The sequence below is a fragment of the Drosophila serrata genome, unplaced genomic scaffold, assembly GCF_035046125.1.
Source record: "Drosophila serrata isolate PLE 108 unplaced genomic scaffold, ASM3504612v1 contig_184, whole genome shotgun sequence".
Taxonomy (NCBI): domain Eukaryota; kingdom Metazoa; phylum Arthropoda; class Insecta; order Diptera; family Drosophilidae; genus Drosophila; species Drosophila serrata.
The window spans coordinates 8,756,430-8,780,289 of NW_028257082.1; the positions used below are offsets into that span (position 1 = coordinate 8,756,430).

At 37.5% G+C, this 23,860-nt stretch overlaps 1 protein-coding gene and 1 pseudogene across 4 annotated transcripts in view; both read right to left on the bottom strand.

Annotated features, from left to right (window-relative positions):
* Positions 1-23,860, bottom strand: part of Sema2a (Semaphorin 2a) — a 40,713-nt gene that overhangs the window by 4,836 nt on the left and 12,017 nt on the right. The window contains exons 1-7 of one of the 3 annotated variants that reach the window (XM_020944330.2): positions 14,811-14,882; positions 13,608-14,019; positions 3,885-3,972; positions 3,774-3,825; positions 1,552-1,620; positions 425-532; positions 69-206 (exon numbers count right to left, since the gene is read on the bottom strand). In XM_020944330.2, the coding sequence (XP_020799989.2) occupies positions 69-206; positions 425-532; positions 1,552-1,620; positions 3,774-3,825; positions 3,885-3,972; positions 13,608-13,773 (621 nt within the window). In that variant the 5' untranslated portion in view covers positions 13,774-14,019; positions 14,811-14,882. Of the gene's footprint in view, positions 1-68; positions 207-424; positions 533-1,551; positions 1,621-3,773; positions 3,826-3,884; positions 3,973-13,607; positions 14,020-14,785; positions 14,883-23,860 lie in introns of those variants that run through there. The other 2 variants (XM_086828943.1, XM_086828944.1) reach the window with 2 other exon arrangements.
* Positions 15,114-18,461, bottom strand: LOC110177565 (congested-like trachea protein pseudogene; annotated as a pseudogene). The gene has a single exon (XR_015270711.1). The product of XR_015270711.1 is annotated as a congested-like trachea protein pseudogene (transcript).

Genomic DNA, 23,860 nt, shown 5'->3' on the forward strand with positions numbered 1-23,860 from the left:
GAAACAAAAGAGGGAAAAGTTCGTTAAGGTCGAAGAAACTTTAAGTTTATGAGGGACATTTTACTTACCAGGCCAGGCAGACCGCCAGGATTGCCATTCTCTACATAAATCGCCGTCGAGTTGTCCAAGGGATCGTAGGGACACTTGGCAATGCCCAGGCCAACGCCAATCACATATTCCGAGCGCGGCAGGTGGGTCAGATTCGCCTAAGTCGTAACGAACAGGTGAATAAAAACGGGGTAAATAGGCAGAAAAGATACGCCTCCGAGTGTTTGACTTTAGTTTAAGGGGCTTTATCTATCTACGCGTGTATGAATAGATGTCAAAGGCCGAGGTGAGCAACAACTGTTGATTGCCATCTAAAGTCAACTGTCGGTGGCGGCAATCTTTTCATGAATGGCTTCCCAATCTGGGCCCGACTTACATAGATAACATAATCCTTGGGATTGTGGGCGTTGGTGCCGCACACATAGAGCCTATCGCCCTGCTCCATTGACTGGATGACACGCACATGGTTCTTGCAATCGAAAATCTGTGGAAATACATATTGATTATAGGAGGAGATGTGTGTATATACAGAAACATAAAGGATGAAGGATGAAACTGTAGAAGAAGCCGACACAATGTTGTGGCCAACTATAGTTACTACTACTATTGAGAGTTTTTTTCAATTTATTGAGGGCACAGCATCATCTGTTTTGTCACCCAATCGCAGCTATATCGAAATTGTTGCCACTCGGTAATGCTGCAGCGAATTTGTGGCAGAAATGTGGACAAATTGCAATAGCACGCGTCGCTGCCGAAGCTAAATCAATTGGCAACAATGCAACGAAACGCTGCAAAAATTACTACCACCCCCCACACACACACACACACACACACACAGACAAGCAGCTTTATGATGACTTAAGCAGGATACCCATATGTGGCCTCCATGCTGCTCGAGCGTGTGTGTGTGCGGTGCAACATGCAACATGCTGCCTTTGGCTCCTGCCACGAATAACTTGAAATTGATTTCGAATGAAAGGATTTGCTGTCACATTATAAACGAGTTGCAACAGAAGCGTCTGCCACATTGCCAGTCGATGGGATTTCCTTGGCTTTAAAACTGCAATCGAGTTACTGAAATACCTCCGTAGGGATGTGATTTATTTGCAACTATATACAATATATATATATATATATATATATTATGTGGGAGGTGCAGAAAAATGCACACGAATTTTCTCCAAGACAAGGTGAAACAATTGTATAAAAATGTGGGTTTTTCCTTTGAAGGAAAAATATTAAATTCATATGAAATTGGAAGGCAGATTAAAATGAAAAGAGAAAATGGATTCTGAAAATGGTATTTCCATATGAAATATATACATTGTTTTGTTTTGCATAATCCTTGGATTTTAGTTGTTTTTAATTCAATTTAGAAGACACCTGTTCTTAGCCTTAGCACTTTTATAAATCAAAGCTAGAGTTATAGAGTTGCTACATCAATTTAGATAATGGAAGCTTCTTGAAAATGTTTTATATAAATTTAGTTATTTATTTACTCACCTGACTCTTTCCCTTGGAAACACAGCTAACCACATCATCGCGCGTTGGCTCCAAGTTGATCACATCCCGCTGCAAATGAAAGATATTTCCCCAGTTAGATTAGCAAAGATGTGAGGAAAATTAAATCTAGTTCAGTTGGCATTAACCATTAGCTTAAAAGCTCACGTGCTGCCGGCTCTATCAATTCAAAAATTCAATTTACTCAAAAAAGCACAAAATACGCTCGTACAAAAATTGTATATTGCAAATGCGATGAGGTTTGGGGGTGGTGGTGGTGGATGCCGCATGTGGCATAAACTACAACTAGCAGTCGTCCGTGGCACCTTCAGAATGCTTTCAACTAAATTTATTTATAAATCACGTAATGTTACCCAGGCAGAGGCACACACGAAATATTTTCACGCACCAACCTCTCCATTGCCGCCATTGCCAACGCGGCATCCACCCAGCCACCCAGTCATCCAACCACCCAACCACCCAACCACCTTACCACCCAGAAACCACCCACTTGGGAGGCCGACAGTCGCAGCAGAGCGTTCATATAAAACCAAAATCATGTATTATTTAGTTGAATTTGCATTTGGCGCATAAAGCAGCGGTAGCAGCAGCACGGAGGAACAGGTGCAGGAGTTGGAAGCCAAAAGGAGAGGCAGACACTGAGAGAAAATTTGAGCTTACATTTTGTAATCTATAAAATGTGTAGAGGATGAAAAATTGAAATTGAACTTCTCAAAGTTTCAACAACTTAGATGTACATTTAATCTAAATATTTCAAGATAATAAATAATATATTTTTTTGTCAAAATGGAATATTCTTTATAGAAACCAGGTTGAGAATTATAAGATAATTTTCAAAAACGATCCATTATTAACAAGAAATTTCTTCAAAATTAAACTACTAGCAAACTAAATCAGCATTTGTTATTAATTAACTCAACATAACATATTAAAATTAAAAAAAAACTTCAAGAATTACTGAAAACTGAAACAAGAGTTGGTTAATTGGTAAATAAATCCAGGCAAAAGGTTCAATGATGCCAACGTTTTATAATCTAACATATAAGACTCTTTTAACTACAGTCTTTAGACAATTTCAATAACCGAATTCCCCTTTTCTGTCAGTGTATCGCTGCCTGTGTATAGGCCAGAACCAAATGATGCCCACGGGCGAATGTATTCGCACTTAACCGCATAAAATATATTGACGTATCCTGGCTGGCGAACATGCGCTACAAGGAAATATAACCTCTTAGACTTTTACGATTCAGCTCGGAGATGCGTTGTGTGTGTGTGTTTTAGTAGGTTGAGGGCTTTTCAATGGCATGGAAATGGTAGGTGGAAATGAAAATGGAATGGATGAAGGGCACTGCGTGGAGGAGGCAGCTTCAAATCAGGTGTGTGTGTGTGTGCCTGTCTCCCGCTCATAAAACAAACTTTTGCAAGTCATAAATTCATAAACAGCCCAAGCTCGGGACCAGGCCCAAGGTGCTCGAGACACGGGGTAGCACTTCCTGTAATCGAATTGCCTCGCAAATGTTGTGGCAAGTTCGCGTATGTGCCGCCCGATACGATATCTGGGCAGCGCATAAACCAGTTCGGGGAATACGCCCAGGAACATAATGCTCCGGACAAGAGAGTGCATATTAAATATGTTTTTTTTTTTGCCCTTTTTTCGTTGGGTTAACTAAAATAAACATTCTGGTTTGTATTTTTTTTGTTGCTGGGCTGCTGCGCCGTGGGAATCGAAGATTTGTGGCTGTCGTCGTTGTCGTGTTGCCATTTGAAGTGCGCCTAAAAGGCTGCTAAGCCGGTGTATTGTGCTGACAACGTTTAGATGGCGCTTTATGGCCACAAAAAGCGGCAAGAAGCTTAGCGGCCATTTGGAAACTATGGAAAAACACTCCACACACACACACACACACACACCCTGCCAACGGGGAGTATAATGAATTTTTAACAATATGCCACAGCGCAGAGCAGCAACAGCCGCAAGCAAAGTTGTTTTGCCCCAAAAGCTTTTCATGATTTTGTTTCCCTTTTATTTTTTGTTGCTGCTGCTGCTGCCTCTGTCAGTTAGATTTGTGACTCGACCCTGGACAACCTGCCACATCCCCTTTGGTGACCTTTGGCTGCAAAAGGACTTAGCCTAAAAGCGTGCTCTAGGATTATCATATTCCAGGCATTTAGGATAATCAGACGCGAAAGTTAGCCATAGTACTTACATTACAATTGGACGAGGAGATATTCTGCAGGTTCAAACGGAATACTCGATCCCTGAAAGAGAAGATATATAATTAATTTATGTTACAATGATATATTAAAATGAAACTTACATTGCACCCACATAGAGCGTATCCCGATCCTCGTTCATATGAAATGTCCTGTAATACAGCTTGCCGCAGTTAAACTCCCGCACATGATCTTGGGAATAAAGAAAGGAAAACATTTTCGTTAAGTAAATTCAATATTTGCTCAAGAAATTTTCCCTAAGTGATACGCCGGATGCAGAGACATGGCGGACATGGCGTATAGATAGTGTCAACAAAGTTTTCATTCCCGGCAAAATACTCGAACAGGACACTGGCCACAGACCAAACAGGATGGGTGGGAGGATGGCTCAAGAGATACAGTTAGATAGATATCCCATTTCAATCAAATGACATTTTGGTGCACAAAGGAAAAAGGAAAAACTCGAGAATGGTTTTGTTTATTTACATTGAAGTTTTTTTAGCAGAGCAAAGCAGAAAATAATCAGAGTTTAGGGAAAACTCTCTGCACATCCCCCCACACCCAGCCCCCCGCCAAACAAGAGCCATTAATTATAAGTATTGTATTATGTTAATTTCTGTGACGTCGCTTTGTCTGCAAATTGTTTGCCCATCGGGAGTATGATGTGTGTGTGCCTGTGTGTGTATGTGTGGTTATTGCTAAATGCTGAGCACACAGTTCTTTAATTAAACTAATTTGTATTTGCCCGCCTGTCACTCAACGCTCTGCCTCAATATCATCAGCAATTAATTGAGATGATAGAAGTTATGATGGGTAATTGGGATGAGGAAGCTGCGGGGCAGCCAAAAGTGTCAAATGTCGTTCAAGAAATATTATGGATGACCGAGGCGGGCATTATCCGCCGGACAATGGCCGAAAGTATGACAGAGGTCAGCGATGGAGCAAACAAAAGGCCAGGACCCCAAACACAACAGGAGCCAAAGAGCCCAGCACCCAAAACAGGCATCCGATTTATGCTTTTGCTCAACAATGGAATATGTAAATACCGAAAGGAAACCCAAGACCCCACAGGCAGAAATGTAGCTATTTTTGATTTCCGATTTCGGTTGAATATATATATATATATATTTCTTTTTTTTTTTTTGTTCAGGGCAAGGGGAAACGAACAACGAACAACGAACGGGCCAACCTATTGGCCAACTACAATAGAAGTGCGCACTCACATCCGTATACATATATGTACATACATGCCTGTTTGCATGCACAATTCGGATAGAATGTCCTTGCCAAACAGGAAGTCGACTTGTGTACGCTTGAAATGCTTTTGTACATATTTTTATTGTGAATGCCTGTCGAACTTTCCTGCTTTTTCTTCAACTTTTTCCCTCGCTCCTTTCTATTTTGATTTTTCCTTTTTTTTACAACAACTTTTCGCCAAGTTTTATGCTTGCATCTTAAAGGGGGTCTGGAGATTTTCAAGAACTCTTTAAGAAAACCAAACAAGACAAGAAAATCATAAACAATTTGCATTCACATTTACACAAACTTAATTGACCACATTGAGTTAAGAACTGCTCGGGAGTCGATTTCGTAGAGCCACAGAACTATAAATGTTTCATGGAGTCTGGTTAAATCTCTCTGGCACACAACGATTTGCGAGATTGTTTATGGGGGCCAATTGTCATCGGCAGCCAGTAAAAACATATTGCCACGATTTCATGACTGGATTAAGCCAATAAAAATATGGCAAATATTAACATAAAATTGATGGCACTAAAGGACGTGAACTCTAGCGAATCGAGGTTATCCCAATTGGCTTCTGGCACTTTGTGTAAGTGAGTGAAAATGCGGGGCCCTTTTAAATTAATGGTAGTGTGTTCGGAATTATTCAAGGGAAAAAGTTATTTAAGGAATTTATTAAAGTTTGGGTGAGTTTTTTTAGAGTTAAGAATCTTATTTAAAGGATATAAAGAAAGAAACATTCAAAAACTATGAATATGTATTCTGTAGGTTTCTTTATTGAACTTTTCTATCTATAAAACACTAAATTTTTTGGAAATCCTATCAAAAACTCCCCATAAAATAAGTTTATGTTTATACTCTTCCAGGGTATTAAAATTTGAGTCTGAATCTTGAAGGAGTAATTTCCGACCCTATAAATCATATATATTCTTGATCAGCATGAAAAACCGAGTCAATCTAGACATATTCGACAGAAACCATTTTTTTTTTAATTTTTTCAAAATTTTATAAATTTGTCAAAAATTTATCAAAATTTTAATTTTTTTTAAATTTTAAATTAAGTATGCAGATTTATTAACCTTATAAAACCCAACATTGGAAAGTTCTCCGAATTAAAATTTATGCTTTTTTTTGCTTAGTTATGAGGTTTTAAAGCTTTGATTTATTGAGAAGATGGTTACAGAAAAATATTAATAAATATCGATACAAAAATTGCAAATATTTTAAGCTTAATTACGATCGATTTCCGATTTGATTCTATAATTCAATTGCAAACTCCAAGGGTATGTAATTTTCGGCTACCCGAAGTTAGTTTCCTTTCTTGTTTCTAATACATTTTTTATAGCAGATAAAACTCAGTTTAAAATATATCTCCGCCCATCAGTCTTATCCATTTCCCTCGCTCAAAAACTCCAGTGGAAATCCCTCAATATGCCGCTAAAGTTTGCCCAGAAGGCAACTGTAAAAATCCTTTCAAAATTTGACATTTAAGATGTGAACTTTATTTGCTTTTAATCCAAGTCCAATCAAAATCAAATTGCATTTACGAGCTGCCTTTGAGAGACGCAAGAAAAAAAAAAAAAAAGAAAACAAACGCCAAATTTTATATTCCTTTTTTTTTGGGTTTCGCTTGGCAATTTTCCTTTGGGATTTTTCAATTGGGGAGTAGGAGAGTGCTTATGTGTATGAGCATTTATGACTCCGCCATATATGTCAATAATTTTTATGCTCTTCATAAATATGCGTTTGGCTTTTACGACCAACCCTCCCCCCTCCCCCCTTACGTGTGGAAAAACGGAGCGAAAAGCGTTAAGATGAGGCGAGGGCGGCAGTCAAATCAATTTCTGGAAGGGAGAAAATGACATTTTCGAAAACGTTATTATCAAATCAAATGCGAGCTAAAGGAGTCCAAGAAGGTCGGAGGCGAAGTTGAATTGCAATGAGCATATTGTAAATTTAATGTCCTTCCACCCACCCAATCCACCCATTTGACCGCGCTTCAGGCAAATACATATATGATATATATACATATATATATGTATATATAGGAGCGCAGAGAGCCCATGTCAGTTGCAGGTGCACAAACCCTTGGCTGACATTTACCTTTGAAATGTTAAGGTAAATTCCAAATTTGTCGCAAAAGATGACACACAAAATGGTACCGCCTCTTGCAGGCAAGTTTCCTTCTACCAAAGTTATGTCAAATCAATAACCCAAGGCTATTTAAGCTAACATCGTTGAGTAAATAATCTTTAAAGTAGGAAAACCAAAATTTCCTTTGATAATTATTCTTTTGTGGCTCAACCGGTTCAAATAATGTCTAGAGTCTAGACAATGGGAGGATGGCGATGATGAGACAAAAACAAAAACGCAAACAAATCGAAACGAAATAAAGTGGTACAGTCATACTTGTCAGTATATTAATATATAATATATTATTTTATAATTTATGAAATGGGTTAAATTATAAGTAATTTATCTTATTTCTTTCCCTGATTTACATTTTTACCAAATGAACCTTTAATATGGAGTTTTAATATTATTTCGACTCAACTAAAATAATTTCCCTTCTTTTTAAATCCACATCAGAATATTTCTGTGGAAATTTCCCCTCTTATTTCCGTGCTAAATTAGTAATATTTCTTTTTTACCTTCCTATTTTAAATTAAAATCAGAACTTGTAATAATCGTATGTTAATGGTAATTATTTTATGGCTACAAAAATATCAACTTATTGAAAATATGGAGTTTTCCAATAATTCCAACTCAACTAAATTAATTTCCCTACTTTTAAAATCCCCACCAGCATATTTCTTTGAACATTTTCCATTTATTTCAATGCTTTATTAGTAATATTTTTTTTTACCTTCCTATTTTAAATTAAAATCAGAACTTTTAATAATCTTATGTTAATGGTAATGCTTTTATGGCTCCAAAAATATTAACTAAATGAAAATATGGAGTTTTAAAATAATTCCAACTGAACTAAATTAATTTCCCAGCTTTTAAAATCCCCACCAGCATATTTCTGTGGAAATTTCCCCATTTATTTCCATGCTTTTGCTAATTATGAGACGTTCACGTCGGCTCTAAGCACTCCAAAAGCCGTCTAGACGTCTGCACCTGGGCTACAAACCGAAACTGTAAGGCGTGGCAGGATGGGGGCCGGGTCGAGAAAAGCCAAAGAAGAATAGAATTTGCAGAGGGAGGAGCCAGGGCACATGGGAAGTGGAAACCAAAATGCTTACCCAAAGTGGTTGCCATTTCATTTGCACACAACAACAACAAAAGAGCTCCACAACACTCGTGGATTGTCTCCGTCTCCTCTGTTGATTGTGTCTGTGTATATAATTAAAACGCATATGCATGGTAAATACACTTATTGTCAGCACTGTACTGCCCAAAGGCTTTGGGTTTGCTGCTGCTGCAGCAGCTTTAATTCTACACTACACAATATAGAAATGAAAATTCCAACGATGAGAAATTCTGCGAGGGTGGCTGTCTGTTCTGTGCGAAACATTTTCAACTCAATTTAGTTCATTTTATGGCAGCAGCAATGCGCAGCAGCAAGTTCATTTTGTTGCAAAATAGCAGCAGAAATGCAAAAAAAAAGAAACAAAAAATAATACCCGGCTTGCGCACTCATAAAAAAGCATGAAAAGAGCAGTCAAAACACCACTAGATAGACCAGCAGCACCAGTAGCAACTGCACCGGGAACAACATATACATATAGTATAGTGTAGTATAGTATAGTATAGAGGTATATAGCCTGGACATTGCCCAAAAGCTGGCAACAAAAACGCAACAAAATGCGGATGCGGTAACTGTTTCGTTTTTGGTTAAAACGAGGTAGAGTTTGAGGTAGAAGAGGTGCTCCTGCTCCTGCTTCATAGTTCAACTCCATTTGACGAGTTCATGTGTGAGTGAGTGTGTCTTTCGGCCACATAAACGGTTGAAATAGTTTTTAAAACCACCTTTTTATACCCTTACAGAGGAGGGTATTTTATAATAGAAATAAACATATGTACATTTCACCCAAGAGTATATTTTCTCTGCAGTGAAATGCATTATAAGTGTGATTTTGTGTCTTAGAATATAAAGTAATCTTTAGAAAAAGTGTTAGATAGTTAAATAAGTAGATAAATTAAATATGATCTAATTAAATCAATTATAAAATATCATAGGGCCTCTGTTCTTTTCTTTATAAAAGTAGTGTATTCCCTAGTTCGTTATCTTATAAAATATCACCATTTAACTGTATTTGTTAGGTTCTAACACCGGCACCTTTATGGTAAATTTGCTTGGCAAGTAAAACATTCTGCGGCCCGCTTAATTAGCCATGAAAGTCTTGATGCTGTTGCCACTTAAATGCACACAAAGCCGCAACTTGCTTGCTAGCCATATGCAACATATTTTGGCCAGACAAAAGAGAATGCAAATTTTGGTCTTTAGCATGCTTAGGCTAAGTCAATTAAGCCAAAGTACACACACACTCGTACAAGCGGGTTGTGAATGAAAATTTAATTAAATTTCACCTTAAAATGATGAGGCTAAATGGAAATTAACGTTAAGCGAGTTGTTTGCATCAATTTAAGGTGATTGAATTATGGCCAAACGACAAAATCTGTGGCCTAACTGCATTTGCAGTTGATTGATTGCATTTCGCCTGTTGCCTGAGCTAATTGCTTTTGCAACATTTTGCGACACTTTGCTATCGGTATTCCTTTGCCTCATTGCAGTCCATTTCCTACTCTCAGTTCGCTTTTTTTTTTAATATTTCTTTTTGCCCTCGGGGAGGGTGATAAGCCGACTGACTTCCTCTGCTTTAATCAGCGGCTTACAGCCTACATAAAGTGCGGCTTTTTATCAATTGAATATTACATAACTATTTGCAAGGGCACTGGAGGAAAAATATACCCCAAAACAATATTATATATATTGTGTAAAGCAAAAGATTGATATATCCAGGAGTAAAATATATCTCAAAACCCTGGGAATATCTTTCTCTTTCAAAAATAATAAAATCTACATTTTAGCGCAATATTTCCGACTGAAGGAGATCTCTTTGTTCTCGTAACTTTTTCAAAACTTTTTTATTCTTGCCAAGAACTTGTTTTGTTTTCTTTTTTTTTGTATGATTTTAGAACGTTTTTCTTTTTTTTTTTCTCCGAGTGGAGTTAGCAAAGTTGTCCAAAGGCGAAACGTGATTTTCTCAGCGTTTGCAGCTGGCCAACTAAAACTTAGGAAAAGAGTCCGCTTTAAACACACTTTTAATGATGTTGCCGCTTGTTGCTCCCACTCGCAAGTCGCCGCCACTCGCCACTCGCCACTTGCCACTTGCAACTTGCCACTTGTTCGCAGTGAAACATTATTAAGCCCCACTTTTGCAGCTGAAGGTGTCGGCCATTGCATTGAAATTCAATTTCGCGGGAAACTTTTCATTGTGAGGCACCAATCCTGACATGCTTTGGGTGGTTCCCCTGTTCTCGGCCAGGTAAATCCCCGCGTGGAGCTCCCAGCTAGAGAGAGAGAGCACCGGCACCCAACGACTTTACCAGTAAACAGCAAAGGGGTGGGCTCAATGAGCTACTGTGTCAACAGCTTTCGACATTGCCATGATGAAGTGGAGCTTGCTGTGGCACTACTACTCTCCCTAAAAAAAAAAAATTGTAAATACAACCCGGGGGCAAGAAGTACGTTCTCCCTTTATCGCTTTTGTCGTTTTAATGGGTCAGCAGTGTGCCACCACTCGGAGAGATGTACTAAGAAACTCTTTAAACTGTTGCGCTTAGAAATAAAAGAGACAGAGACAACCACTTGCTGCAATAAATCCCAGATTACGCGGATATCTGCGGCAATAGAAAATTAATCCAAGCAATGGGAAAAAGGCTGCTAGAATTCCAACCTATTATACATCTTATATTTTCGAAATTATGAGCTATAAGAGGAAGGAACCTTGAGTCAAGGGAAATAAGTCTAAGGATTTCAGTGATTCCTAAGTGTTTTCTATATATAATAATATATTTCCTATAGAGTGAGTATTCCTAAAAGTGTAAAACCTTTTCCCTTCCACTTATTTTAAGGTCAGCGGGACGCCTGTAGTTTCTTGTTAATTCCACACATTTTTAGCTGGCTCAACCTCAGCTACCTGCCAGTGAAGTGAGTCAATAATCATGGGTTTTGGTCTTTATAATGAAGTCATTACACCTTCTGTCAAACAGCCGGCGAACTTTGTATCTTTGTATCTGAGGAGACAAAGGAAAAGGAGAACGAATAAGAGGAAGCAACAGACAGAACCGAAAGATACAATATAAAAATAGAATTTAGGGAAAAAAGAGTCGCTGCTAGAAACATCTGTCAAACCGCTGAGTCAACCAATTGAAGTGGCCGAGGTGGTGAAAGAAGCGGGAGGGGGGAAAATGCAGGAAAACGGGGCTAGGGAAATGCCACAGAGAGACATAAATTTAGTATTCCCTAAAATGAAGTGCAATTAATTTCATTTAAATCAATAAAAATAGTGCTTTTTCATGCATTCCAATGAAAGAAAAACAGAAAATAAATTTTAACCATCAACCGGGGGAATTTATAGTTGACATTTTAGAGTTTTGTTGTCATACAGTTCGCTGCATTTTGTGTGCTTTGCGGTTTAAGTGTTTTAATTTATTGCTTAACGATAGGTTTATATGGTGCATCTGGTGCACCGTTCCACTTTCAATGTTTGTAGCCTTTTTAGTATATATTTAAGTTTTTATTTTGTATTTTCCGAGAGACAGTTGCAGTCACAATAATAGTAGCAAGAGTTTGAAATGCATTTTCTTTCAGCATTTAACATGCTTAGTTTTATTCTGTATTTATTTGTATATTTATTAAGTTTCAATACTTTTTTAGTGTTATATATTCTTTGAAAAATCATCTTTAAACCTGATATTTTTTCCTATACTTGTAGATTTTTCTTTTGTTTGCTTTGCATACACATATTTGTGGTATAGAACTTCCTGGTAAAGTATGCGCAAACAGCTTGAAGGCTCCTCTAATCGCCTCACGTTCTCCTCTCGGGGGCAAGTGCTTAGCCATTGAGTTTACAGTGCAACATGCGGCAAGGACCAAAAATTCTTGTCGGCACGTGAAGTTTTATGCTGCACTTATAGCTTATAGCTTAAAGATATAGCCGAGATAAAGGGGTGGCAGCCAAAGGGTGAGAAAATGCGGAAAAGCCATGACCAGCATTCTGGCACGTGAACCTATTAGAAAATGTTTACTGGTCTTGACCTGAAGCTCTGTTGTGTGTGTGTGTGTGTGTGTGTTTCGCCAACGCAAAATGCGATTTAAATTTTGTATACAACATTTTCTACGTTTTCTGTGATAGCTTTCTGCTGTTCCTCGGCATCCATTGAACTCTGGGGAACTTTTCAATCAACCTCAAGATGATAAATTAATGCTGCCCAAAATTATTAAGCAAAATCCAACATGCTACAGACTCATAAAATGGCCAGAAACCTGTTTTTCGGAGCTCACATAGTTGAATTTTAAATAACTCTTAGGCCTTAATGACTCAATAAAACTGGTCAAACTTTGAAGCGAACTAAAGAGGGCTTTGGGAATCGACTTTGATTTCTCATTAAAAATGGAAAAGTCTTTACATTCTTTTTTTTTTAATTTTTATTTTTGGTGGCGGCATTAAGGGGACACACACAACAGTCAATTATATATCATTCAGGATTTATCTTTGTGGATTACGGGGACTGCATATGGTTAAAATATGATTACATTATTGGTATTTGTTTAAACATGAAATATGCATATGAATAGCAACAATTTACAATTGCGCACAGCCACGGCAATATTCGCTATGAATGCCGCGCATTAATATGCAAATTATAAATAATAACAACAATAACAATGCTCCCAGCAGCGGGTCCAGTAAAAATGGGAAATGGTCCCAATCGAGTCCAGAGAATAAAAAAAAAAAAAAATAGGTGCAATTGAAACCGAACCAAACGAGATAAATAATAAAGGCACAAAGAACATGTGCGAATATTATGGCAAATAAATTACAAATTTGTTGTTGCCTGAAAAATTGAAAAATAATATTTGCAACTGTTAAAAAACGGATGTGTAGTGTAAGCCCCCCAGGGGAAAACCGATGTATGCAATACCCTCTCTATTTATAGTTTTATATATGGATTTTAATTAAATTTGAAAAGAATTTTAAAGAGTATATTCATATTAATAAAAAAAATATACTAACAAGTAGGCCGATTACTTAATCAAAATTAAGAGTGTTGAATTAAGAGCTCTGACTTCATGTTAAAAGCAGCTAGAACCTGTTAAGAATTTTAGGGGTAGCCGATGCTAAGGGAATTTTAAAGAACAAATATTCTGTGTTTATAAATTATTATCTAATCAAATAGTTTTAATAACTTGTAGAACCACAAATATTATCCACTTTTCCGTAGTGTTAAGTACCCTATAAAAAATAGCCTAGGAAAAACCCCTGTGAACATGAAATATAAATTTATTTAACAAATGTATTTTAATCCTTGTTTTCCCCTTTTTGTGCTGCCCCCTCTTTTCGATTATTTACCTCTCCCATGTTTGCCGTAGTTGTTGTTGCCTTGATCGTTTCCAGTGCAACAAGGACGCTCATAGTAGAAGTTCCAGGTGTTTTCATAGTCCGCAGCCGTCTCGCTCACACTGCTGGACAGGAGCAACAGGAGTGCGAGGAGTGGGGATAGCAGGAGCAGCGACATTGTGGGGGCACACGCGTATGAGAGAGAGAGAGAGAGAGAGAGAGGGGACTAGGCTGCCCTCAAACCTCAATTGGATTATAGCGAGAGGGACAGAGAGAGAGAGAGTGCGTGTATCGGCGATTGCTTGTTGATTTTACTGTTGCAGGAGAAAAACCGGCGGGTTTTTTCTCACGAAATAACCGTTAACACATTTAACTTGTATTATTTTTACACACTTTTGCGGCAATTGCAATGGAATTGATTTCACTGGCAAATGGATTTTAAAATAAACTTCTTTCCTCGGGCGATTTATAACACTCTGCCCCACACTTTCCTCCCCCCCTTGCGACGGTAGTGCCAATTTCGTTTGGATTAATTACATATACATATGTATATACATATATACGCGATGCAATACACGCACACATACACACACAAATAATGTAATGTATTTTCCCAGTTGTGAGTTCAATTCGGTTTTCAATTCGATTTCAACGCACTTAGCACTCGACAATTGGTCGCGAAGCATGGGCGATAAAGAAAAAGGCAAAAAAAAAAAGGCAAAAAAAAAAGGAAACTGGTTATATGCCCACGCAGGGAAATAAAATAAAAGAATAGGGAAAAGAAACAACAATGCAACAACAGGAATTCCTCAGCTCGCGGGAGGGAGCGAGACAGCGCGAGGGAGCGCGCTACAAGTGAGCAGTGCAGCGAATTACAGGTAAACAAACTCAAAATTGAAAAGTTTAAACAATTGAATTTGCACCGGCTTTGGTTTTTGTTAAGCGTTTAATAAATGATTGATCTGCAAATATTTCGTTAGTAGTTTAAACTCTAACTTTGCATTTACTTCAATACGAGGCACACAAACACTTGCACATACACAGCGTCGGAGGAGATACACACTTGAGTTGTTGTTGGGAGTTTGCAAAACTTTAATTGGAGTTTTTGAACATCGAATTGAATTAACCGTTCACGCCGCAATTATATTTGTTTTATCATTTTGCAGGGGGGAGATAATTAAGAAGCGCACAAGAAAGAAACCGATTTTAAAATACCCAATAAAGCGGAAAGACAAAAGATATGAACCAACAACACAAAAGGGAACCAAAAAACTCACGATCAGTGTTGCCAGTTTAGCTTCTTTCGAGCTAGATCTAGCATTAAAAAATGCTAGGGAACTTGAACTAGTTTGTAGCTCAATAATAATATCCAACTAGCGTGTAGCTAGCTTCTTAGCTTTTTTCAGGCTAGATCTAGCTTTTTTGAGAAGGGAACTGAACTAGTTTATAGCTTAATAATAATATCCATGTAGCGTGTAGCATTTATATTTACTTTTTTTTATTTAGGTAGTCTCATACTTTTTATTTTTAAATATTTATTTAAAATCACTTTATCAAAGCACTTTAAACTCATTACACATGCCAACAAATGAAAGCTTTTTGTGGTTAAAATGATGGGGCTACAACACGGAAAAAATGATTTGCTAACTCAATGCCAAAGAAACAAGCAGCATTTGCGGGAAATGCGCGAATCATTATTGGCGTAACACCACGATATAAAGCAAGGGGCCCATCTTTAACAATCAAATCTTTAAATACGCTGCGAATTCCATGCTTGTATGTTCCCTCTGGTGCTGATTGCAACCGACTCTTTAAGACATCTGCCGGCATTCCAAAAATCCAGTAGGCCATTCCGGCAACGCCACCAGCAAGAATAGTTGAGGCTGTGCTAATTTGACCAGTTGGTGATGTACTTTTAGCCACGTCCTGAATATATTCATATACCAAAAAATACAAGCCGTTGGCAGGCAAATCCCTTAACATTGTTGCACAGCTCCCCTTAAAAACGCTGCGAACTCCACCTTCTTTATACAGCTTTCCAGCGCAGTCAATCATTCCATTGTATTTACGTTGACCCCCTGTCGCCTCCTGGGTTTGCAGCAACACTTTGATGCGCTCTCCTGGGGCCATAACCAAAGTGGAAAACAGACCAGAGAACGAGCCGGCAACAAAGATCTGGGGGTATGAGAGCCTGGCATCTTCGTCCCGTTGTTGGAGACGTTTTCCCAAAGTGTAGCCAGCAAAACACATTGCAAAAATAGGAGCAACCCCAGTCAAAGGGGCTGACATACCCTTGTATAAACCACGCACGCCTTCGGTTTTAATCGTCTTCGCAGCGCAATCAAAGGTTCCCTTATACAAGGGCTGCTCTCCAGGAGCCGGTCGTGGCATCGTTTGCAAACGTACCTTTATTGTGTCTAGCGGATGACCAGATAAAACATTGCAAATTCCACCAAATCCACCAGTAAGAAGCGACTTGATAGGATTAGCCTTCCGATCGGTGGATAATTTCTCAACGGTGGCCATGACTTTGTTAATTATTTTATAAATTTATTACGATTATTACTAAATCGTTATAGTTGTGTTGGCGACAACGTGACAGCGACGACTAAAATAAAACATACATTTATATTCTATTTATTTTAAAGGAAACAAGAAACGAAGCTAGCTTCGGTACGACGATGTTTTTATACCGGTGCGGTGGATTTCAATACGATCATTAATAATTAATGCAATATAATTTATACAAATTATATATACGTACAGTTACAGTTTAATATACACAGTTTTGTATTCTTATCTATATTTAACGGTCGTTTGTGTTGCACAAATCTGATATAATAGTTAGATATTCATTTAATTAAATCCGAAATTCTGAAATATTAATGATGATGAAAATATTTTAAACAACATTGAAGTTGTATAATTTTTTTAAATTAATTTCTAAATGTCAGCTATATGATATATAACTTTAATATTAATATTTTATAGTAACTTATTTTTGTGAAATATTAGCTGGTTTTTAGCTTTTTTTCAGAATCTTCTCCACTCTAGCTCACGCTACTATCGATAAATTGAATATTTCTAATCTAATTTTTATATTCGATTATGAGCAATAGTGACAAAAAGGTTTCAAGAAACAGGTGTGTTTAACAACATATGGATGAGAACTTTGCTGATCCCGTAAGGTGGTGAACTCGGATAACGATCAAATTCAACATTCGGCCGAGAAGTGAATATCGTAAATAACGTTATTACTCCGCTCATTTTCTGTTTAATCATTGTTTTTGGACAAATAAGAATTTATGAAATCAGAAAATTCTTTACCTTAATATTTTTTTCAATTATCTCCTTAATTTCCCCTCGCTGATACACATTTTCGCTGAGTATCGTTACAAAATGTCGCCTTTTCAATTTCCCAATTTCACCGCAAAGTCGTGCGGAAGCGACGAATGTGATTTTTATTATTCCAAGCAACGACAATTTTGGCAATGAGCAAACATTTGCTGAGCCAGGCAAACAAAACGCAGGCTAGATAGACTGGCGGCCTGGGATTCCAGATTCCGGATCCAGTTTTCAGGCTCTAGGATTCAGGATCCCCAGGTATGCAGGCAAAAACACACACACGTTTGCATTTAGCTATTGCCTTCGGGCGGCAATTAAACACAGTTTGACAGTGTCTCTGGCATTTGAGTGTCTGCTTGGCAAAATATTTAATTAAAAAGCAAGTCGGTTATGTTTCTGCTGCTGGTGCTGCTCTCCTTGATATTTGCAATTGTCGTCGAAGGAAAGGGGGAGAGTTTAACGCTCAACCTGTATGCTTGTGTGCTGTTTGTCTCCTTTGGCATTGTCTGTCTGGCCTCTTCTCTCTGTTTGCCTGCTAATGAGTTTTCGCAGCATCAGTACACTACGCCCGCCGTCGAGTTCTCTTGGATCATGATACTGTTGAAAATTTTTGACACATGTTCACCCACTCGCCACCCCCATTGTTGTTGGTGCTCTTGTAGTTGCTTTGATGTTGGGTGCCATTTTTCGGGGTTTTTCCTTCTATTTTTCTTTTTTTCTTTTTTGGGCGATAGCCTTTCAAGTGCAGCAGCGACAACGTTGCCATTGTCATTTGTTTTCGCAAACGTTTCTTTCACACAATGTCAACTTTCAACAAAGGACTTTAATTAAGTCCTTAATGACAGCTTAATTTAGCGCACTTTGCACAGCGCGTATGCCCCAACACGTACACAAACAAAACGAGCAGGACACACACACCACACACATGACACGCACATTGCCCCCCTTTGAAGCGTCCTTTGGGGGAGAATGGGTGTGAGTTCTGCTTAGTTTTTCTCACTTTTTTCATCTTGGAAAGACACAGTTTGGGTAAAGGAAACAGTAACGCAATTTGTCTTGGTAGAAAGATAATATGCCAACAGATTAATATTAACAAGAAAGAAAACTAACTTTGGAAAAGCGAAGTTTTATACCCTTCCAGTTTGCAATCGAATTATAGGATCGATATGGAAATCGATCATATAGTTACTTAAAATACAAAATATTTTAAAAAATTTGTATGAAATAATGACAGATCAATCTTTAAAAATCTCATAATTCTGTCAAAAAGCCATTAATTTCAATTATTAGGTTAAAAAATCTGCATAATCAATTTAAAGATTAAAATTTTGGTAATTTTTCTAATCTATATAACCCCTTATAAAATTTTAAAAAAAGTTTTAAAATATTTGTTTCTTTCCGCCTATTAATGCAGATCAAGAATATATATGATTTATAGGGTCGGAAATAACTCCTTCCCAGCCTTACAAGCTTTTGATTAAAATGAGAATTAGAACACACACTAAAAACTTTAAATAAGAGTTCGAGTTAGTTAATAATATGAAAAACAATAAGTAATAAATATCAATTAAAATCAATCGATTTAAAACGAAAATTATTTGTATAAATTACGTTAAAGAGAACCTCAATTGCTAAACTTTAAATTAAATTGAATACATAAAAACACATACTTTTTGTTTAAAGCTACATTTAATAATAATAAAAAAAAACTACAATATCCAGATATAATCTAGGGGCATTAATCACCTTTATCCCTTTTTTTTTGCTATTAATTTGACCGCATTTGTAATTGCTGTTTAATACATTAAGCTCCTGACGGGGAATAAGGAATGGTGATAGCGTGGGAGCGTGTCCTTAAATAGCATTTTGATTATGCCGAAATAAAACATGAAAACTTGGCTGGCCAAACATTGTTGGTGGTCGCTCAACTTGTCAGCGGCCAGCAACTTTTCATGCATTATATAAAAAGTTGGCCAAATAACCGGCAGCCAACAACTAAACCAACAACAATACGCACATAGAAGTTGCAAAAAGCGATAAAAACCATTTGTTGTGGATGTCCTGTTTTGTTATTTGTTGTTCTGCTGCCTCTCCTTTGTTGTGTGTTCATGTGGTGTTGTTGTTGTTGTTGTTGTTCTTGCTGTTGTTGTCGTCGTCCTCGCAAGTTGGCTTACTCAAGTTACTTACAAAGATTTCAATGCACTTTCATCCTACCAACTTGTTCGCGCAGAAAGTAGGAAAAGTAAGAAAAAGCAGAAGAGAACCTGAACTGACCATCAGCAAAAACAACAACAATTACAGACGAACTTTGCTAAGTTGGATTTTTTATAATTGTTTAATAAGAATTAATATGGTTTAATTGGTATTTTTGTTTAATTAAGGAATGTTTTTGGGCAGAAAAAATATATGTTATTAAAGCCATGAAGGTTAATTTAAAGTTCTAAATAAAATGCATCATTGGGTAGTTTTAAAAACCTTTAGTTTCTAAAAGAAACTTTTAGAACTTATCCTGGATATGAAGTATGAAATAATATTAAAGTTTTCATATTTTTAGTAAATTTTATTTAGTATCTGAGGTGTTCCTTTTTGTGACTGACTTTTAAGAGTCATTTTGAGGGGATCTTAAAACCTCGGCATTTTCTTTTTCAATTTTCATTAAAAAAAAAACGAATACATTTATACTGTCTTTGTTTCAGGAAATTAAATAGACATATCACAGTAGGATATAGTTATTACAATTTTATTGTTATTGTTCACTTTACCGATGGTAGACTGTACCAAAAGCCCTGGCATCAGCAGGTTTCCAGAACAAGAACAAGAACGATTTGACTTCTGGAAACTGTCAGAGCAAGCAAATGGCACTAAATATTAAGTTTGCCGTTGGAACTTGACCAGAAAAAGTAAACTACGACGAAAACTTGGCCGGCCAGAACTAATGAAAGCTTTCTCAGAGCGTGTGTGTGTGTGTGCGTGGTGTGTGTCTCTCTCTCTGTGTGTGTGTGTGTGGGCTAAAAGTTTTTGCCTTTTGGCTCGACCACAGAATTTCTCATGAGTTGGCGCTGCGGCTGCGGCTGCACTTGTTTCAAGTTCAATTAATTTTAAGTGCGGCAGCAATTGTGTTGCACATTGTTGTTGTTGTTACTGCTACTGTTCTTGTGCTCGTTTGTTTACTACGTTTTTTATGTGTGTGTTTGTTTTTGCTGCTGCAAGAACTGCAAGTTCTTGGCTGCCTTATTTTTTCATTTTTTTGTCCAGGATTCAACTTTTGGCCTGACATGCAATGTCAGCGCCTGTGTGTTTATGCTATAAATAATGCAGCATATTTTTGCATAATGACAAGTTATCGCACACAAACATAATTGCATGTATTTGTATTGCATAGTTGATGACGTCACCTTAAATATAGCATAAAAGGGGAATAGTAACAACCCCATGTGAATTGTGATCCTTGACCCCTAGTTAAAGTCACAGAAATGGTAAATAATTAAAGAGAAATGTAAAGTACATTTTCAACTTAATTTCTCATATGACAGTTGTGGGTTTTTCGCATAATCCTGTCTAAGATATAGCATTCCCCAAAACAAGATCCGATCTTGAGTCACTTAAGGTTGGTGTTGCATCCGTCAGCCGGTGTCAGCGTGTCTGGGATTAGTGTCACATCAAGCAGACAGATGGCGGCTAGCTGGCGCAGCACAGATAAACGATAACAACAAAAGTCACAGCAGCGGCGAAAGAGACAGCAGATAAACAAATCTTGTCTAGCCAGAACAAAAAGAGACACAGGGAGACAGAGAGAGAGAGAGAGAGAGAGAGAGAATGAGAAAGAGACAGCGAGACAGACTTCAGACTAGTCAGGAAGTTGGCTTGGCAGCTTCAAAGTCTAACTCGTCTGCAAACAAAACTTGCTGGCACTTTTCCTTCTGTGTCTCCCTTTTCGACTTCCTCAGCATCCACCCCAACCATGTGCATAATTAAAAAAGCATTTTGGATGCCAGCAAGAGAACGGGGGTTCAACTACTTTCGGATTTATATTGTGTCACTCAATGCGACGACTCCCGACGACTGCGAAATGCAAATGCGAATGCAGCAGACGGTGCAAAATTCGTTGCATTTTTGAATTTGCGGCAACAAAGCGGGGCGGCGGTCGCAGCAGCAACCTTTTGAGTGCGTGCAACAGACTAGAAGAAGTGCTCGCCAAACTAAGGACGAAAATTAAGCGCTTTAAATTGTGGCCACACCTCCAAATTGACCCGTTCTCATAGTCATTACACTTGGAAAAATATCAAGTAATAAATTATATTTATAGAAATTGTGACTTCCTAGGAATAAGCAGGGAAAAACATCCCGTATGAACCCTAAATGTACATTCTTATTTCTAAAGATATTTTAGTTCTTTAAAGATAGTTAGTTCTATATTTCAGTTATTCTTTGATAAAAATCTCTTGAATATAGGAAAGAAAATAAGGGAAATAAGGAAATTCTAAAATAGTTATTATAGTTATATTATAATTATTCTAAAACCGTTTTTGAGATTACTAAGTGTTTGTTTTTTACGTGTTTTAGGAATATAATAGTTTGTATTTCCAATGATTTCTTTTGTAAGAATCACTTAAAAATATAAAAGAAAAGAATGCAGTTACTTTATGTAATGTTAGAATTCTCAACTAGCTTTTCAGGGATAACATTTTCTTAAACTGAGTTTTAGTGAGGAAATAAAAGACACTTTGGTCTAAGCTGTTGAAAATATTCGAACTTATTTTACCTTTAAACAAATGTTCATGCTAGTTTTTTATAAGTTTTAGTTACATTTAGCCCTCTTCCTTAAATATATTCTAAAAGTTAAAGGACTTTAAATGTATTTTTTCCTTTTGAGTCTTAATTTTCCCCAAGTCCCCACCACTTTGGATGTTATTTTGTTAAGTGCCTGATGCTGTCACTTGCCATTTGCCGGGGTAAATTTATATATAAAAAAAGAGAGGTGGATAATTTTATCGCTTAGCTACGGTGAGACCGCAGCAAAGCTGAGTTTTCTGATGGGTCAAAAGCCGCAGTTTCCAGCCGCATGTCAGCAAAGTCTGGGAAAATCCGGCTTCAAGTTTCTTTTTTTTTTTGTGCCACCCCCCATCCCCCTCCAAATACCGCAACGCAACTCGCAACGCACTCGCTGTCAGCTCTTTTGGGCCAGAATTTTCCAGGAACAGCAGCAGCAGCACCGGTGGCAACCCTTTCTCTTTGGCGACATCAGGTGCAGAAGCACACAACAATTAACAGACTTTTGGCCGGGGAGAGGACTGGCTTTTGATTCAGCCAAAGTTGTGCAGATTGCTGACTCTAGTAGGAGGCATAAATCGGGATGTCGAGGAAAAGAATTTTAATTCCAGCTGTCAGGTGGAAACATCACAAAGCCCTGTCGATGGCACACACATATGTATGTACGTGTGTATGGGCAGCCTCTTCAGTTCTGGCCACATTTTTTCCGATTGCCACTCGTTTGTCATATTTATACCCTTGCAGGGTATTATAATTTCAGTCAGAAGTTTGCAACGCAGTGAAGGAGGCACCTCCGACTATATAAAGTATATATATTCTTGATCAGGATCAACAGCCGAGTCGATCTAACCATGTCCGTCTGTCCGTCTGTCCGTCTGTCCGTCTTTCCGTCTGTCCGTCTGTCCGTTTCTACGCAAACTAGTCTCTCAGTTTTGGAGCTATCTGAATGAAACTTTGTAGTTAGTCTTCTATATACTCTCACTCGTATATATGTCGGAACGGGCCGGATCGGACGACTATATCATATAGCTGTCATAGGAATGATCGGAAAAGTTTTACAAAAAAAATTATAAAATTTTTAGTTTTCAACAGAATTTGATCAAATTTGAGATATAGCCGTTTCATATTATTCTACAATTTTGTGTAAAATTTTATGAAAATCGGACTAATATATCATATAGCTCCCATAGGAACGATCGAGAAATTTGAGAGGAATGAGAATGGCGGTGGCTGTTGTCGGAAGACTGACAATCGCGGTGGCGATAACATTTTTAGTTTTAAACAGAATTTAATCAAATTTGAAATATAACCATTTCATATTATTCTAAAATTTTGTGTAAAATTTTATGAAAATTGGACGACTATATCATATAGCTCCCATAGGAACGATCGAGAAATTAATACAATTAAATTTATAACTTTTTTAGTTTTCAGCTGATTTTCATCAAATTTGAGGTATAGCCATTTTATATAAGTCTAAAATTTTGTGGCAAATTTCATAAAAATCAGACGACTATATCATATAGGTGCCATACAAACGATCGTTTGATGTAGAGGAAAAATGCAAATCTGTGAATGTAAAACTGCAAATATAATATGTATAGGTGAATGAAATGAAAGCAGGTATTACCTCATTGTTTTTTAACACAAATATATATAATTTATATTGTATGGATTCCTATTCATAGAAGTTCTATCTGCAAGGGTATATAAACTTCGGCGTGCCGAAGTTAGCTTCCTTTCTTGTTTTTTTTTCCCGTTTGTTAGACCGACCTCAGGAAAGGCTGTGCGAAAATGTGCTTGTCAGGAGAGCCAGGATCTCATAATTGAATTTCAAAAGTTGCAACAACTGGCGAGGCAGAAACAGAAACATGGCAACAACTGGAAAGATGTCAGATTAATAATTTATCAATGTCGCAAGTTTATTGAAATAGATTTCCGCCCCTGTGAGACATTTGCATTTCCTGTTTCCGCTCAGCCATTGTTGTTGTTGCTGTTTTGGCCTGGCATTTGCATGTGCAGTAGTTTGCATTTATGCAAATATATTCCGAATACATATTCCAGCATGCATACTTAAGTTTATTACATTTTCCCCTCAGCAGAGAAACGCACACACATGCACACGGAGATGGGTTCCTAATTGATTGAGA